Source organism: Panthera pardus, unplaced genomic scaffold (genome assembly GCF_024362965.1).
Source record: "Panthera pardus isolate Hobbes unplaced genomic scaffold, ASM2436296v1 HiC_scaffold_21, whole genome shotgun sequence".
Taxonomy (NCBI): domain Eukaryota; kingdom Metazoa; phylum Chordata; class Mammalia; order Carnivora; family Felidae; genus Panthera; species Panthera pardus.
This window is the reverse complement of record NW_026526777.1, coordinates 52231870-52248952: the sequence shown is the minus strand read 5'-3', so window position 1 is coordinate 52248952 and position 17083 is coordinate 52231870. Positions and strand designations below refer to the sequence as shown.

The following is a 17083-nucleotide window of genomic DNA, read 5'->3' as shown; positions in this document are numbered from 1 at the left end:
ACAGTTAAGTAACAACAGGGGATTTCGTTCGTGGTAGCTTGGTAGAGTGAAGGGTTGTTTCCTTATAATTCACTTTATTGTTGGCTCCAAGTCTGAGGACCAAAGCTTGCCCTGACATTGTCATCTCAAAGCCAACCTATATGTGGTGCTGTAATTTTAAACCAACCAAATGCTGTATCCTGTTTGCACAGTGTGACCACACTCTTCTACTTTAGTTTAAGGCTTGTGAAGTGTTTACTTCTGTCTGTTTTATGGATGTTTTATGGATGGCAGATGCAGGAATACCTTAAGCTGGTTTAGAGAGTTTCCCTATATAAATTGTTTCTGGTAACTGAAAGGGACCGCTTTAGTTTCCCAAACTAAACATTACTTACTTTTCATTTAAACACATGCTATGCTTCCTTCTTAAGTACAATATTTTGAACATGGAAGCATTCATTAATACTATCGGATTATCATCATGAACTAAGGTAAACTATAGGATTATTGGTTCCACTAAATGGGCCCAGACAACTATACATTTGAATATTTTTTTAAAAACGTATCTTGTATTTCTGTCAGATCTAATATTTTAATTCTGACACCTGTCTCTATAGGCTATTTGTCTCTAATCCCAGCTACCATGCACTTTGTCCTTTAGCTTGCTACTTCTGATACCCATAAACTCTACAGTCGTATCACCAAACGAATTCAAAGTGCATATGAAATAAAAATTTTTATGGTGTTAGAGCTGTTTTGGCTCTCTAGAGGTCTTTAACTTTTTTTTTAAAAAATGTCTAAGTTCTTGGTGTTTTTCACAGCTCAGTTATTATCCAGTAGTTTGACTTTGAGATAATAAATTGCTCTACTTGGGTCCCTTGGGAAAAGAATAAATCTCAGCAATTTTAGGATAGCTAGTATAGTTTAGTCCTCTGGTCCTCAAATAAGCACGTATTATATATGTCATGCCAGCACAGAGTGGTAAAAATGCCCTTAAACTAGACATTAAGAGGCGGGGATGATGGTGGGCTTCTACTAAATCCATATATAAGCTTAGGCTAGTCAAGTTCACGTTCTGAAAAGTGAGAATCATAATACAGGTTGTTATGAGAATCTGTGAGATTTCACTATTCCTGCGAAAGCAAGGGGGTTGAGAATATATCAAAGTCGGTTGAATGTGGAGTCTCCAAAGTGCACCCTGAAGGGATTTGGGAGGGAGAGGAGGGGTGCGAGACCAACTTAGGAGGAAAAAACCAGAGCATTATAAGGATTAGAGAACTGGAGACAAGAGGGGCTTACATTTTAAGCAGTGACTAGGAGAACAAGATCCAGAGACATAGTGGACTTAGTCCTACGGCAGGCTGATAAGCACTGGGGTTGTGAGAATTCACCACTGGCGAGCAGCTGTGATGTGGGTGGAGGGGAAAGAGCAGGGCAGCAGGCTTGGCCTGTGCGTTTTGGCAACAGCGCACAGCAGTTAATGGGTGAGGGCCCAGATTTACGTATATACAATGGAATACTGCTTGGCAATGAGAAGGAATGAAATCCTGCCATTTGCAGCAACGTGGATGGAACTGGAGGGTGTTATGTTAAGTGAAGTAAGTCAGGCAGAGAGAGATACCATATGTTTTCACTCACATGTGGATCTTGAGAAACTTAACAGAAGACCATGGGGTAGCGAAGGGGGAAAAAAGTTACAAACAGAGAGGGAAGGAGACAAACCATAAGAGACTCTTAAATACAGAGAACAAACTGAGGGTTGATGGGGGTGGGGGAGAGTGGAAAATGGGTGATGGGCATGGAGGAGGGCAGTTGGGATAAGCACTGGGTGTTGTATGTAAGCCAATTTGACAATAAATTATATTAAAAAAATTTTTAAGAGATTAAAAAACAAATTTCGATTAGGAAAGCAAATTTTGCTTCATTGTAACCCAGGTTTTTTGATCTACAATAGTCTTCTTTTTTCTAATTGATAAATTGTGATCAAGTCCAGAATCATTGCTTGGTGTGATAATGAACTGTGATGATTTGCTTTTGTCTTCTGGCCTGGTTATACTTCCTGCTGCTTTTAGTTCTTAAAGAATTAACAGAGTAAACCCCAGTCCTCGAACCAAATATTTCGTATTAATCATTCACCCCTTATACCATTAAATCATATTTTGGGTAGTTCACTATGAAAGTTAAGCAAATTATAATAGGGATTCACTCTAAGTATCTAGTTTTAATCCTCGCTTCTGATTTTGGAGATAGGAAAAGGATGGTTTATTAGAAGTTCTTTGTGTAGGGGTACCGGGGTGGCTCAGTAGGATGAATTGTCAGACTCTTGGTTCTGGCCCAGGCCATGATCTCCTCATTCGTGCGGTCGAGCCCCATGACAGGCTCTGTGCTGACAGTGCAGAGCCTGCTTGGGATTCTGTCTCTCCCTCTCTCTCTGTGCATCTCTCTCTCTCACTCTCTCTCTCTCAAATGAATAAATAAACTTAAAAAAAAAGTTCTTTGCATAATACATCTGGTATAGTAGTTCTTTGTGTAACATATCTGGTACAGTGCCATATCTAAAAGGCAGATAGACTGTATTTGTGACCAAGATGAAGGCACAAAGACAGACCCTGGGCTCATGGGAGATGTCAACTCATACCTGAAAGATCTTTCCTCTCCTGTATGGTGACTTCCATGGGAGGAAATGGCATATTTCATGGCAACTTTGTTTCTGATTGTCATCTTGAGCATTTAAGATGTCCTGTATTTTTGAATTTAACATCTCAACATCACTTCAGAGCCCCTGGGCTGAACTCAGAGCTCAGAATTCAGCTCCAGTAAGACTTCTTAACAAGATGTTTAACTTGTTTATTCCTAAAGACATGTTGCTTTGGGTTTCAGGGGGAAAAAAAGGAAAAGGAAGCCTAGCGGATAGCCCCTAAGTACACCTCTAGTTGCACGAATACTACTTGAAAGCAAACGAGAACTAAAGCAATAAGAACAGTGGTGGAAATCCAGTGCGATGCTTACAGCTCCTCCCATACAACCCGTCCCAGTTATCAGCAACATTGTTTTGTTTTGTTTTGTTTTGTCTGCTGCTGGCCTTTTACCTCACCAAGATGTATATACTGGGACTTAGGAATTCCATGGAATAAGTTTAGACTTCTGCATCACTGCCATCTTGATCAAAGAACTTGACTTTCACAAGCCTTAGACCCATGCAGATAATCCAGAAATTGAAGGAAAAATAATGTATTGAATAATTTATTGAAGGATTTAAGGAAAATAATTTACTGTAAAAATAACAATTTTATGTGAATGTTAATTAAATGGCACCAAAAATATGCAGTAAGCCTCTCAGAGAAGGAAAATACCTTTCAAAAAAAAAAATCTCATTGTTTAATTATTATTGTATGTGAAGATAAAAGCAATTAGGGGTTTTATTAGAGATGTATGGAAGTCTTGGGGAAACTTAATAAAACAGTGGTAGATGTGGCAGTATTGATTTGGACTCTCTTTTTCTATTTCAGGGTTTGAATATTATCTTTCATGTAGCCTTGGCTCTCCTAAAGGTAAGTCTGTTTTTATCTTTAAATTGGGCATAATTCAAATGTATAGCCTTTGACTCATTCTAGATTCTTGAACACAACAGAAGACTTTTGGGAGGAACTCTGATTCTCTCCTTTGTTGTTTATTTAGAGTTTGTTTCTTTGTTTTTCTTATAATCTATTTAATTTTACTATCCTAGCACTCCTTCCAGCAACATATAAAGTTGTTTTCATTCATACGAGTTGGATGATGTAAGAGAAAAATTTAAAACCTGTTTTCTGTCAAAATGATGCCAGCCTTTTTCTTAAAATATTTCTTACCATGATAACATCCCTGGAGGTACCTAAACATAGAATTGAGTTATTAGCAAGCTTTTATAATATACTGACTAAAAAAGAAACTGCTACATTTCAATTTGCACTTCTTTCTCTGAGAGCTAGAAACTTATAAGCACTTTAGAATTCAATTATAATTACCTTGTTGGATTTTATATCAACATATCCGTGCAGCTTTAACAGTGTGGTAATAGCAAGACATTTGCTGCCGAGTTGCTGAAAGTAATCCAGTCAGTCAGTTTTTGTCCTTCAGTCAGAGATGACATTCTGTTGCTGAAGGTGAAAATTGCCTTATTTATTAAAAAAAAAAAAAAATGCAGACTCACCCTTTCCCCATAAAACATAGTTGTTAAAATTCCAGACCCTGGACTTGGACAGATTTGGATCTAATTTCAGCTCTGGTGTACGACCTTGGGCAAAATGCTGTAAGTGCTCAGACCCTGAGTTTTGAGATAATAATAGACACTAATTTATGGGATTATTGTAAGAATTAAATATGATGATATATAAAAATCCTTAATATAGTGTCTAGAACATTTTATTGCCTAATAAATGTTAGCTGTCATTATTGTGATTATAGTTATATTCACAGGGTAACTCAGAATTTGTTTCTAGCTTCCCCATCATTCTTCCAAATTTTCCAAAAGATAATGACTTGAAGTCTTCAGAGAGCCACTGGATATTTTATTTCCGTACTTAAATACCTTGACCCAAAACAAAGACATGACATAATATGGGTCTTGTGTACATCAAGAAGTGGGGTACTATCCTCACCTCCTATTCTGTTAAACATCTGTTTTTTGTGAAGTTCATAAATTGTACTTTAAATTGTTCATTCAATAATTTTGAGTTTAGATACGAACAATTCTTATACTAAAGTTATTTTGGAAGTTAGGAAAATATTTAAAATTTCTTCAATAAAGTAACAAAAACGGGGCACCTGCGTGGCTCAGTCAGGTAAGTGTCTGACTTCAGCTTGGGTCGTGATCTCACAGTTCATGGGTTCAAGCCCCTCGTTGGGCTGTCTGCTGTCCGCACCAAGCCCACTTTGGATCCTCTGTCTCCCTCTCTTTCTAACCCTCCGCTTGCTCGCTTACTCTCTCTCTAAAAAATAAATATACATTAAAAAATGTTTTTAATAAAATAACAAAAATATATTTGCATGTGTCTTTTAATGAAGTCATGGATCTCTACCTCCAATTTTTTCTATTTGTTTTTTGTCATTAGGACAAATCAAAACCAAAAACTTCCTAAGAACTTTTGGTATAGGGCTGGGATAAGACTTTTAGAATGCCCAAGCAGTGAAAGTTTTATGTAATTCAGACAACAAACAATACTTAGCCGTAAAGCAAGTGTAAGGGAGTCCAACAAAGTTGTGATTTGTCCTATCTTGTCTAATTTGTTTTTAAGCCTCAGGTATTATATCTTTCCCAAAATGCCTTTCTTCATTATTTTGCTGACTTTTCTTTACTGGTGCTCTTAGCACACACTCTGTCTTTTGGGGATAACCCAGGATTTCCTCCAATAAGTATATTTGACCTATACTCTGTGTCAGCAGCGTATCTGCCTGGTCAGTTATCTTCCTGATTAGCAGGTTCTTTTGGTTTGATTGCATTATTTTCATTTATTTTTGTCCATCTTAACCTGATGTCACCTGTGCAGGGGACATTCTCTGGCTACAGGGCAGAAAGGTTTTTGTATCTTCTGTAACAATACGTGGATGTTCATCTAGTGTCATCTTGGAGAACTTGCCTAGTTAGAGAAGGTAAAAAGGAGAGCTTTCCCACTAGTGGCCCATATTTACATCCCTTCCTTGTATGAATCTTGGAGCTGTCTTAGAGACAGTATATATAGGCTGAATTGAAGTGTACCAAATTGATCTGATTGCCGGGACCAGATCTTTTTCCACCTGGAAAAAGAATATCCCAAACATATATGACAGTGACTAACTTTTAGCTTCTAATCTAAGAAGCCATATAAAATAATGTATATTTGTTTATATTAAATAAAACAAACTTAGGGACAGTTCAAAATGCTTATGAGCCCAACATAAGTTATCCATTAGCACATTAAATATCCAGGTGTTATTTGTAAGAGAATTGTGAATTGTGTTAACCAGAGAAAACTATATAATTCTCTCCCACAGCTGATAATTGAGGGAGCCAAGACCCCAGGTTGCCTAAAGTCTTTTGGCTTAGTAATGGCAAAGCTGAATTTATAATATTTTTAAGCAGCATAATTATAGGTGAAGGTCTCTGTTGCTCAGTATGGTTTAAAGACACCTACTTTCTGAATGGAAGCTGCTTTCTTTTGGGTTAGAAATAGTCTTCATAGAAAGGCTTTGAGCTAAAAGAATGATTCACTATAGTACATAGCATCATCAGATCATTTAGGATATTGGCAGTGTACGTTAGGTAGGTTAGATACATTCCCCCAAATTTAATTCGCTTATTATATGAAACGTTCAATAATCACAGCGTATAGTACATTATAATAGATTAGACGTGATCAATCAGAATTAATCTTAGCCAGTTCATGTTGGCTGAGAATTTTTTATCAGAATAGGTTCTTTGCATTCAGAAAGTGGTTCATTTGATGTCTTATGTGTGTATATAAACAGAGATAAAGAAAATCCATTCATGATTCCATCCCTAGTAACCATAATAAAAGTTCAGTGTAAGATCTTCTTTCCATGCTTTCGTCTATGAATATGTAAGCATGCATTACCTATCTACATACATATATATGTATATGTACATACAGATTTTTTAACATGGGTTTGAGGATTACAGTTAAGATGATGGGATCTGAGAGGTAAATCCAGAACAATGTAAAAGGATGAACTTCTGTTTTCTTTCAAAAATTGCTGATGAACAAGACTCTTTTTCATTTAATAATATATGATGACTATCTTCTTTGTCACTACAGACATGTAGTGGTTAAAAGCATGGATGCTGGAGCCAGACTACTTGAGTTCAGATCCTGTCTCCCACAATTTATCTAGCAATCTTAGATAAATTACAGTTTCCCTATCCTTAAAATGGAGATAGTAGTAACATCTTTCTCATAGGATTGTTAGAGTTTAATGAGTTAGTATATGATTGGTGCCTGGAAACTTGTGAGTATGACCCTGCACTCAGGTACTGTTATTGTGCATAGAGCTGCCTTAGGTTTTTTGATAACTGATTAGTGTCTTATTGTGTATACCATGATTTTACTTAATCAATTTTATATTTAATTTTTATGGATGTTTAAGTTGTTTCTAGACCTTTCCTGTTAGACACACATCCCTAAATTTCCATCTTTGAATACTTATTTAGTATGCAGTATCTTTTGGATAAACTTTGAGGAATGTAGTTACTGGGTCAGACTGTTACATGTGCTGGATCACATTTGAATTTTTGATGCATATTGCAAAATTGCTTTCTACTAGCAATATGAGAGTACATTTTCTCCGTATTCTAAGTATGTGCTTTAATGGACAGCAAAAGCAAGTTGTAAAAGCAGATGAAAAAGTAATCATTATACCAATTTGTTTCACTGTAAATAAACAAACAGAGCTCTTCAGGCAGTTTTGAAGAGTCCAATGTTCTTTCATTTGGGAACATCTATTTATTTTTTTATTTTTTTAGGGAAGCCAGTTGCTGCCGGCTAAATTTTAGAAGAATGCGCCTGGCTTAGATGAGCTTTTTATATTATGTAAAAGTTCTGAAACATATCTGATGTTTTTGGCTTTTCAACCACTATGGTCTTTTTTCCTTACCATTCTATTGAAGCTTTTTTTATGAAGTAACTAACAAAATCAGTGGACCTGTTTCCATTTTTATCTTCCTTGAATCTTCAACAGTTATCAAAACCTCATAAAGACATAACACTTCCCTTTTTCTGAAATGCTCTCCCTTGGCTTCTGTCTTTTTTTTTTTTTTTTTTTTTTAATCTCCCTCTCGCCTTCCTCTCATTTTACTTCTGCTCAGTCCTTTCTCCCCTCTAGTCATTAACTTGGAGTTCCACAGGGTTCCGGCCTCTAAGAACACACTTGGTGCTTCTTCCTTGCTGATCTTGTTCATTCCCCTGGTTTCATCTATAAATGTTCACTCTCATCTTTATATTTAGCCCAGATCCAAATATTTGGCTTGCACTTACCATTTCTGTTTGGATGTTTCAGAGGCACATCAAATCTAAAAGCCAAAACTGAACTGATATGCCCTCCCAGACCTGTGTCTCCTCCAGTAACCTTCACCTAAGTGAAGGTACTACCCAGCTGCTCAAAGCAGAAACCTGAAGTTATCCTTAATGCTCTTCTTTTCTTAATCCCCAACATCTACTGAGTCATCAACTCCTGTTGATTCTACTTCTTAAGGATTTTTAGAATCTTCCCACTTTGGTAGTTAGGCTGCCACACCCTTTAACTTGGACTGTTGTAGTGACCTCTTTCACTAAGAAATAATGAACATGCAGGGCACCCGGGTGGCTTAGTTGGTTAAGCGTCCGACTCTTGATTTCAGCTCAGGTCGTGATCTCATGGTGGTGAGATGGAGCTCCGCATCAGGCTCTGTGCTAAGTGTGGAGAGCCTGCTTGGGATAATCTCCCTCTCTTTCTTCCCCTCCCCCGCTCGCTTGTGCATGTGCATGTGCAAAAAATAGTGGCTTTGAATGACACACTGGACCCAATGGACTTAACAGATAGATTCATAACATTCCATCCTAAAAAAGTAGAATACATTGTTTTCAGGTGCACATGGAACATTCACCAGAAGAGATCACATATTAGGTCACAAAATAGGCCTCAACAAATACAAAAAGATTGAGGCCATACCATGCATCTTTTCTTTTTATATTTCCATAACCTCATTACATGAGCGGCTGTTTTTCTCTCAACCATAGCCTCAATGAGACTGGAGACACACTGCACAATCAAGGGAGCTAAGCAGGGTAAGATTAAGCACCCTCCCAAAATTAGGAGGATAATTCCTATGAGGGTTTTGAATCCCCCCAAGAGTTGAAAACCATCCTCCAAATAACTCCCCGGGGTTTTCACCTTTCCAAGTCTGGACTGGACATGAATAACCTTTCTCATTTGATCTGTGATCTCCTCTATGACTTTTCCCTCATCATCTATCTGTAGGCAGCAGTTGCTCAGGTTAAATTTTCCACAAACACCTCCCTCAGAAGCAAGCAGGTAATCTAAGGCCAAGCGATTTTGATAAATGGCATTGCGCATTTTGGTTTGTTGCTTGACTATTAAGAGCTCTGTCAGTTTCATTGGTTATAATTTCTACAACTGCTTGCAGTCTGACTATGTGGTTTAGCATGTAAATGGGAGTGCGGTAGCCCCAGGACCCACCCTCTGCCCAGGTGGCAGGGCCATAATAATGGATTATATGCTCAGGAGGCCATTCATTATCTTTCCATTTGCCAATTTTCAAGGCACGCCACTTTTTTTGAGCCTCTCTATCTCCGTATATTTGAACTCCCAGATGTTCTCCCCTTGCAAGTGGGAGTAGAAATAAAGATGGATGGATAGTCCCCAGCACTCATGACCCTGACCAGCCTAAGGAAAGTACTGTATAGGCTGTTCTCCCACATACCCAGTATAGTCTACCTGGGGCCTGCCATTTGATGGCTGCATCAGTGTTGTCCCAGTCCTCTTGGAGATGAGAGAAGTTAAACAAGGGGCAAGGGTCTGGTTCAAGGTGACCCGGGGACCCCCACCCTTGGGTTTCCCAGGTGGTTGAATTATAAAACCTTTGGCCTAGGCATGTTAAGTTTCCAACAGGGATGGTGAAATTTTTTCCCCATTGGGCAAGACAGTTCTTCCCAATGATTGAGGTTTTGAGGAGCCAAACCCCGGTAGTAGAACTGGGATATTTTGTTCCATTATAAGGCTTGAGGGGATCTAATTCCTTGGCCTCCCATGGCCATTGTTCCCCCATGCTGGTTCCCCCACATACATAGCATGAAGAGATCTTTAGGGTCTGGGCTGTAGTCTCTGCCAGGGCTAGAAACAAGTTCCTTCCTGGGACTGAAATGGGAGGGGACTATTATTCCCTTACAGAAGGAGTGGAAGACTTGATGGGATGTGGTCATATGGGTGGTAGTGACCATCTTGAAATATAGCACAGTCCTTGGGTCTGCCTCGCCCATAGATTCGGATGTCAATTCGGGTGCCCCATTGCCATTTGTAGTCTTCTGGGTTAATGATGGTGAAATTAACAGGGTAACAGGCTTTTGATTGACAACCTGATGTAGCAGCCCCCTTCTAAAGGAGTGCTGTTGTGACTTTTTTTTTTTCCCAAGTAGCCTATGAAACACAGCTCCAACTGGGGCATAAAAACTCAGGTATATAGGCACATAAACCGTTCTCCTCACACGTGTATTTATTATTGAGTCAGTATTTTCATTCCCAGTCTAAGCCTCCGCATGGTATGTCAAGAGTCCTTGGGCTCTCCATGACAAGTGCCCGCTTTTTTCATACGACAGAGGCTTTGGGGCCAATAGCTATAACTGCACATACATCAAACAGTATTGACACCGGACACTTGGGGTTAGTGATTTGTGTCCAGCTGATCAAGACTCCCCCCACCTCCCGAGAAAGTCAGACTTCTAACCAATCTTCATTTGGGGAGTATTGTGGGTTAAAGCAAGTGTATTGACTTCCCCGGTGGCAGATGGGATAGGTGGACTCATTGTGTATGCATGTCCCCACGGTCCTTCCCTGCCATGACAAATGGGTATGGTACAGTAAGGTCCAGGTGACTCCTTGGCCTGACCTGGTTATGCGAATACATGGGTCACATAAGTGGGTGAAAGTGGGTGCTAACAGAAACCTCTCGCCACATTTCCAGCTGACTGGGGCAACCTCTGCCAATCCAATAGCAAAAAGTAGGGGGAAAAGTTGCAATAATAGTGAGAAACAAGGGGTGACAGTGCATCACAGTAAGAAGGCAGATATAGGAAATAAGGACAATTTATTTATTTCACTGGACCGGCGATTCCTCAAGCTTCTGTCGTGCGTAGATTGGTCAGCTTCTGGAGTGACTAATGCAGGGCAGCGGTCCCCTGCCGGAGTCTCTGGCGTTGCAGATTGCTTCTTCGTATGGTCACCGTACACTGCGTGGATGGATCAGGAATGCACTCCCAGTCCCAGGATGCCGGCTTCACTCTGCTGTGGTGAATCCAGGGACCCACCTCGGCTACTTTTACTGCAGTAGGGGTGAACAAAATGACAGTGAACAGGCCCCTCCAAAGAGGTTTGAGTGGTTGAACATTCCACTCCTTTACCCATACAGCATCTCCTGGCTCAAAGGAGTGAGCATCTGTGGTCAGACTCACAGGCCATTGCTCTTAACCCATAGGTGTAGGGCAGTTAGAGTAGAGCCCAGAGCTCTGTTGCCTTAGGGTTAAATTGCCTATCTCATTTAAACCCCCCATACCTCCTTAATAATTGGTGAAGGGCACCCATAAAGGATTTCAGAAGGGGAAACCCCTGTTTGCTTATTGGGGCTGCACCTGATTCTAAACAAGGCTATTGAAAACACCTGGTCCCAGTGCAGATGGGTTTCTTGGCACAGTTTACTTAATTGTAGCTTCAAGGTTCTGTTCATTTGTCCCGCCTTCCCGGAGCTCTGGGGTTGGTATGTCGAGTATAACTTCCAGGTGATCTTTAGCCCTGTTGCCACCAGCTGCACCACCTCAGCCTTGAACGCTGGCCCGTTGTCTGAACCCATAGTGATGGGGATCCCAGATTGTGGGATGATTTCCTTTAGAAGAAGTCAGGCCACTTCATGTGCCTTTTCTGTGCAAGTAGGGAAGGCTTCCACCCAGCCTGAGAAAGTATACACAAAGACCAACAGATATTTACAGCCCCAAGCCCAGGGTAGCTCAGTGAAGTCCACCATCACATTTTCAAATGGGGCTCCCCCAACACTCTGCACCTCAGGAGCAGCCTTGCGTCCCTGACATGGGTATTCCGGGTGTGGGTTTCACACTGCTCACATACCACCGGAGCTATGCTGGAGAGCCGAGGGATGTAGAAATATCGGCCTAACATTGTTTCAGGGGCCAATAGCAGTCTCCCGATGGAACTGCTTGACAAAGGCTGGAGCCAGGGCCTCAGGAATTGTCACTCAGCTGTCTTCAGATTTCCACCATCCACCTGGGAAGCAGTTTCCATTTTCAGTCTTAAACCAAGTACTTTCATGGTGTGAGTAATTAGGGTCCCATTCTGTCAGTGGGTTAGGGAACAGTGTGGTGGTTAAGGCCGCTGATTTTGTTACTCCTTTGGAAGCTGCTAGCTTTGCCTCTTGGTCTGCCTTTCGGTTTCCCCATGCAGCCATGGTGTCTCCCCTTTGATGTCCCCAGCAATACATGACTGCCACACTTTTAGGGGCCCACAAAGCATCTCAGAGTTCAAGGATTTCCTCACCGTATTTTATGTCCTTTTCTCCAGAGTTTATTAGACCCTCCCCTTTGTATAAGGTCCCACGTACGTGGAGGGTGGTGAAGGCATATGTAGGGGCTGTGTATATATTAACACGTATCCCTGCCACCAGTTGGAGGGCTCGGGTTAGAGCAATTAGCTCTGCCTTTTGTGCCAAAGTCCCCTTCGGCAGGGGCTCTGCTTTAATGACAGAGTTCAGGATCACCATGGAATAACCTGCAAGATGCTCTCCCCTTTTTACAGAACTGCTACCATCAGTGAAATATTCAGTGTCGGGGTCTCTGAGGGGCTGATCCCTCAAGTCTGGTCGGCTGGCAAACACCTCTTCCATGACTTCAATACAGTCATGGTCTGGCTGGCCTGGCCCAACAGCCAATAGAGTTGCAGGGTTCAGGGTCGGCATTACTTCCAGGCGGATGCATGGGTTCTCCCATAGCATTCCCTGATATCTGACCATCCTGGCGTTGGTTAGCCAGGACTGTCCCTTGTATTCCATTAATGTCAATACTGAATGTGGCACTCGGACTCTCAATTCCTGTCCCATAGTTAACTTGTCAGCCTCAGACACTACGAGGGCCGTGGCAGCCTTGGGCCATAGAGTCAAGTTTCTTGGAGAGATATGCCACCGTGCGATGCCATGACCCCAATATCTGAGTTAGGTCAGGCCCAGGGAGTCCAATGTACTCATGGACATGCAGAGAGAAAGGCTTGGTCATGTCTGGGAGCCCTAAACCAGGCACATTAGTAAGGGCTTGCTTTAGTTCCTCGAAGGCCTTCTGCTGTACTGATTCCCACATCAGGGGTTCCCTCTCTCCCCCCTTTTGTAGTGTCATAGAGGGGTTTTGCCAGGACTGAAAAGTTAGGTATCCGGATCCTACATAAACCTACAGCCCCAAGAAACTCTTGAACCTGGCGTCAGGTTTTGGGGCCGGCAAACAGCCTGCTTCCTCTCTGGGCTGGGTTGCACTACCCCGATACAGGTGGAAGCCAAGATATTTCACCTTTTCCTGACAGATCTGGGCCTTTTTTCTTAAGACCTTGTAACCGGTTTTCCATAGGAGGGTAAGGAGCTGCTGAGTCCCTTCCATGCAGCCCTCCTGGGACCTCCCAGCTGGCACCACGTCATCCCTGTGCTGAATCAGGACACGGTCGTACTGATCCACCGCGAAGGCTTTTAAGTCACTGCCAAAAATGGTTGGGGGGTGGGTTTGAACCCCTGAGGCCACCTGGTCCAAGTTAATTGGCCCTTGTCACCATTTTCAGGATCCTCCCATTGGAAGGCAAAGGTCAATTGGCCCCGGGGCGGGGGGGGGGGGGGGGGGGGGCAGGCGGATGCAGAAAAAGGCATCCTTAAGATCCAAACAGGTGAAAAAGGTGGCTTCAGCAGGAATGAGCCCCAAAAGTGTATAGTGGTTCAGGACCACTGGGTGTATGGTGACAGTTACCTGGTTTATTGCTTGCAGGCCCTGAACCAGCCCGTAGTTGTCTGTGCCTGGTTTTTGGACAGGCAAGAGGGGCGTGTTCCAAGGTGACTGGCAAGGCCAGAGGATCCCACACTTTAAAAGTCTCTCCAGCTGTTTCTGGATCCCGACCTGTGCCTTGTAAGGGATGAAATATTGTCTCTGGCGGCTGGGTTCTGCCCTGGGCTTTAATTCTACAACCGCAGGGGGTATGTTTCAGGCCAGTCCTGGTGGGCCGTCTTCAGCCCACACCCCTAGGACCTTAATGGGAAGCTCAGACACTGGCTGTGGTTTTTCCTTGAGATTATAGAGGCGCCACTCCTCCCCTTGGGGAATCATGAGAGTCATAATCTTTGCTTCTGGTTTCCATGGGGTCAGAGCAGCCTGTCCCCGAGAGCTGAAAGTTATCTGGGCCTGCAGCTTTCCCAATAGGTCATGGCCCATTAGAGCCACAGGGCAGTCAGGGAAGTACAGGAATTCATGGATGACTTCATGGCCACCTAAATTGTATCGCCGAGGCAATAAGAAGGGACAATGTGTCTGACTGCCTGTGGCCCCCATGATGGTGCTTGTGTCTGTGAGAGGGAGCCCACGGCTCAGGTCACTACTGAGTGTTCTGCTCTAGTATCTACTATAAAGTCAGTGGGTCGGCCCCCCACATTCATTCGGACCGTGGGCTCCTGAGGGCTGAACCAAATAGACCACGGTCTGTCCTAGTCCTCTTCGTAGTTCTCCATGGTGGCTAGCCCCACAAAATTGTTTTTGGGGGCCCCTTGAGACTGTGGGGCCGGTTGGTAACCTGCCCTGGACCACATGGCCTCTTTTTTTCTGCTTGGAACCTTGCTGAGAATTGTCTGGCCTCTGGGGACATTGACTTTTCCAGTGGCCCTCCTGACGGCAGAAAGCACACTGATTCCATCCTATTTTTGGCCTAGGGCGAGACCCTCCTCCCTGCCGCTCCCCTTTCTGGCCTTGGCCCTTTTCCTGCAGGGCCCTCTTCCGGGGGTGTTTCGACTGCTCCGGCAAGGGGCAGCTAACAAATCTGCCTATTTTTGCATCCTTTGGCGTTCTTCCTTCCGTGCCGCCTGATCACGGTCAACAAACACCTGGGTTGATACTTCTAGCAACTGACTGGTATTCACGTCAGTGAAATCTAGTTTTTGCAGCTTGTGCTGAGTGTCTCCCTGGGCCTGACCTACCAAAGCTGCATTAATCATCTGCTGGTTGGCGGGTGCTTCTGGATCAAAGGGAATGTAGAGACGAAATGCCTCACACAATCTCTCATAAAATTGGCTTCGGCTTTTCTTGGGTCCTGGGAGCACTTCTGATGTTTTACTCATATTTTATGGCCTTCTCCCTCCCCTTTCTTTATGCCATTTAGAAGGGCTTCTTGATATCATTCAGTCCTTGCAAACCCTCCACCTATACTTGAGTGCTTCCAATTTAGGAGGTGGTATGGTGCTTCCAATTTAGGAGGTCCATAGTGGTAAAGGGTTGGCACATAAAAACACGTTGGCCTCCTTGGATCTGGCCTTCCTGATCATAATAGATGGGTCCCCTGGTTGCCCTCAGTGACATCTGTAGGGCTCTCCAGTGTGGCTGCAGAGAGGGGCTGCCTCTGCTGGCCTGATCCTTTAGTTGTCGTTCAGGAGGCATATGTGGGGTCAGACTGGTGGTCCGGGGGAGTCAGTCACATTTCGGGAGGCCGGTCCTGGGGTGTCCGTCACATTCGGGGAGGCCGGTGGTGCTAGGGATGGTGAGGCCTTGGGGCTGGGGGCAGACTCTGATGAGATTTCTGCAGTTAGGGCTGCTGGGGGCACAGGTGGCAGTGAGGGGTACAGTGGGTCATATGGTGGTGGGGTTTCTTCAGGTTTTCCCAACAGTATGGGCTTTTTAATTTCTGGCTGGTATTTGGAGGAAGCCGTCATAACTTACGGCTCTCTTCAATGTAGACTTTTAACCAAGGAGGCCAGGATAGGACCAGGTCTTGCCAACAGTCAATATAAGGAAATTGGTCAAGGTGGCCTGGGTCCCCTGCAATGACCCTGAACACTTGGCCAACTAGTTCCTTATCAAGTGAGCCCTCAGAGGGCCAGCCCACCCCAAATGATGGCCAATTTCACAGAATGTCTGGAGCTTTTCAGGAGTTAATTTCACACCATAATTTCCTGAATATCCCTTTTTTGAAATTTCTCAACATACACTCTAGGGTAGTCGGTTTACTCTGCTTTCCACCCATTTCCTCCCCCTAACAGAGGACTTTCACGCACATGAGGGGGGAAACAAAGGAAGGAGGAGGGACTAGTTTGGAGAGGACATACACTCACTTTGCCCGTTTCCCGCCACTCACCTCTTGGAGATATTTCAGGCGCCTCTTAGCTTTGGCGGGTTCAGTTTCAATCCCTGACCCAGGTCAGACTCCCAAGAAAGTTTGACACCACCTTAAGCCATATGAGGTCACCACGGAACCAGGGATGGGGACTCAACACTTGCTTTGGCCCTTGGTCAGGTCGGAACCTTCCTGTTGCCCATCTCATTCACACGACTCCAGCCCAACGCCCTACATTCAGCGCCTTAGAGTTGCAGCTTCATTCCTCGTCCCTTGTGAAATTACTAGGGCAATTCTGGGAGGTGATCAGGTTCCCCTTCTGCCTCTTAGGGGCAGGTCTGCCAAAACGAACCTCAGTTCTTAACAGTCTGATGGGTGGCACTCCTTACACTGGTTCCTGGGCCTCAAGGGTTCCATTAACACACGTGGGGCCCTTGCCCCCAACTCACTGGGACAGACTAATCTCCTATGGATCAAGCAGTTCACTGGCACCAGGCGAGGTTGCTTTTCCTGGTGCTCCGAGCCTCGTACCTTGGTGGCAAAGGAGGTGGAAACGCACCATCTCCGAATCTCAGAAGAGTCCCCAAGCAATGTAGCAGGATTCTTGCACAGAGAGTTGTAACACCAAGGCTTTTAATTTCCAGGAAGCAACTTTTATTCCTGCTGGCACTGCTCAGTTGGGTTCATACCCAAACAACTGAGCACCCAACGTCACATGGCATAGTTTTTTTTTTTATACATTTTCTATTTCTTTGTCTCCCATATATGGTAACACACATAAACATGCAGTCTGATCAAGTCATCTCCGTTTACAAGGTCATGAGGGATGTTGTCATGTAGGCGTATATATAGCCAGGTTACCTTGAAGTTTTCGCTCCCTTTTTTTCCCTCTCTCCTTAGGGAGGGGACCCTACCACACAGCCCCTTCTCTTTATTTGGTCATAGAGTTTATTTATTCTCCCAGTCTTTGGATCACTCTCCAGTTTATCAGTTTGAATGTGAGTGATACCCA

The 17083-nt window shown here is 43.4% G+C and overlaps 1 protein-coding gene across 6 annotated transcripts in view; it reads left to right on the top strand.

Annotated features, from left to right (window-relative positions):
* Nucleotides 1-17083, top strand: part of RABGAP1L (RAB GTPase activating protein 1 like) — a 753664-nt gene that overhangs the window by 532274 nt on the left and 204307 nt on the right. For all 6 annotated transcript variants that reach the window (XM_053909255.1, XM_053909254.1, XM_053909257.1 and 3 more), the window contains one exon: nucleotides 3489-3530. In XM_053909255.1, the coding sequence (XP_053765230.1) occupies nucleotides 3489-3530 (42 nt within the window). The remainder of the gene's footprint in view (nucleotides 1-3488; nucleotides 3531-17083) is intronic.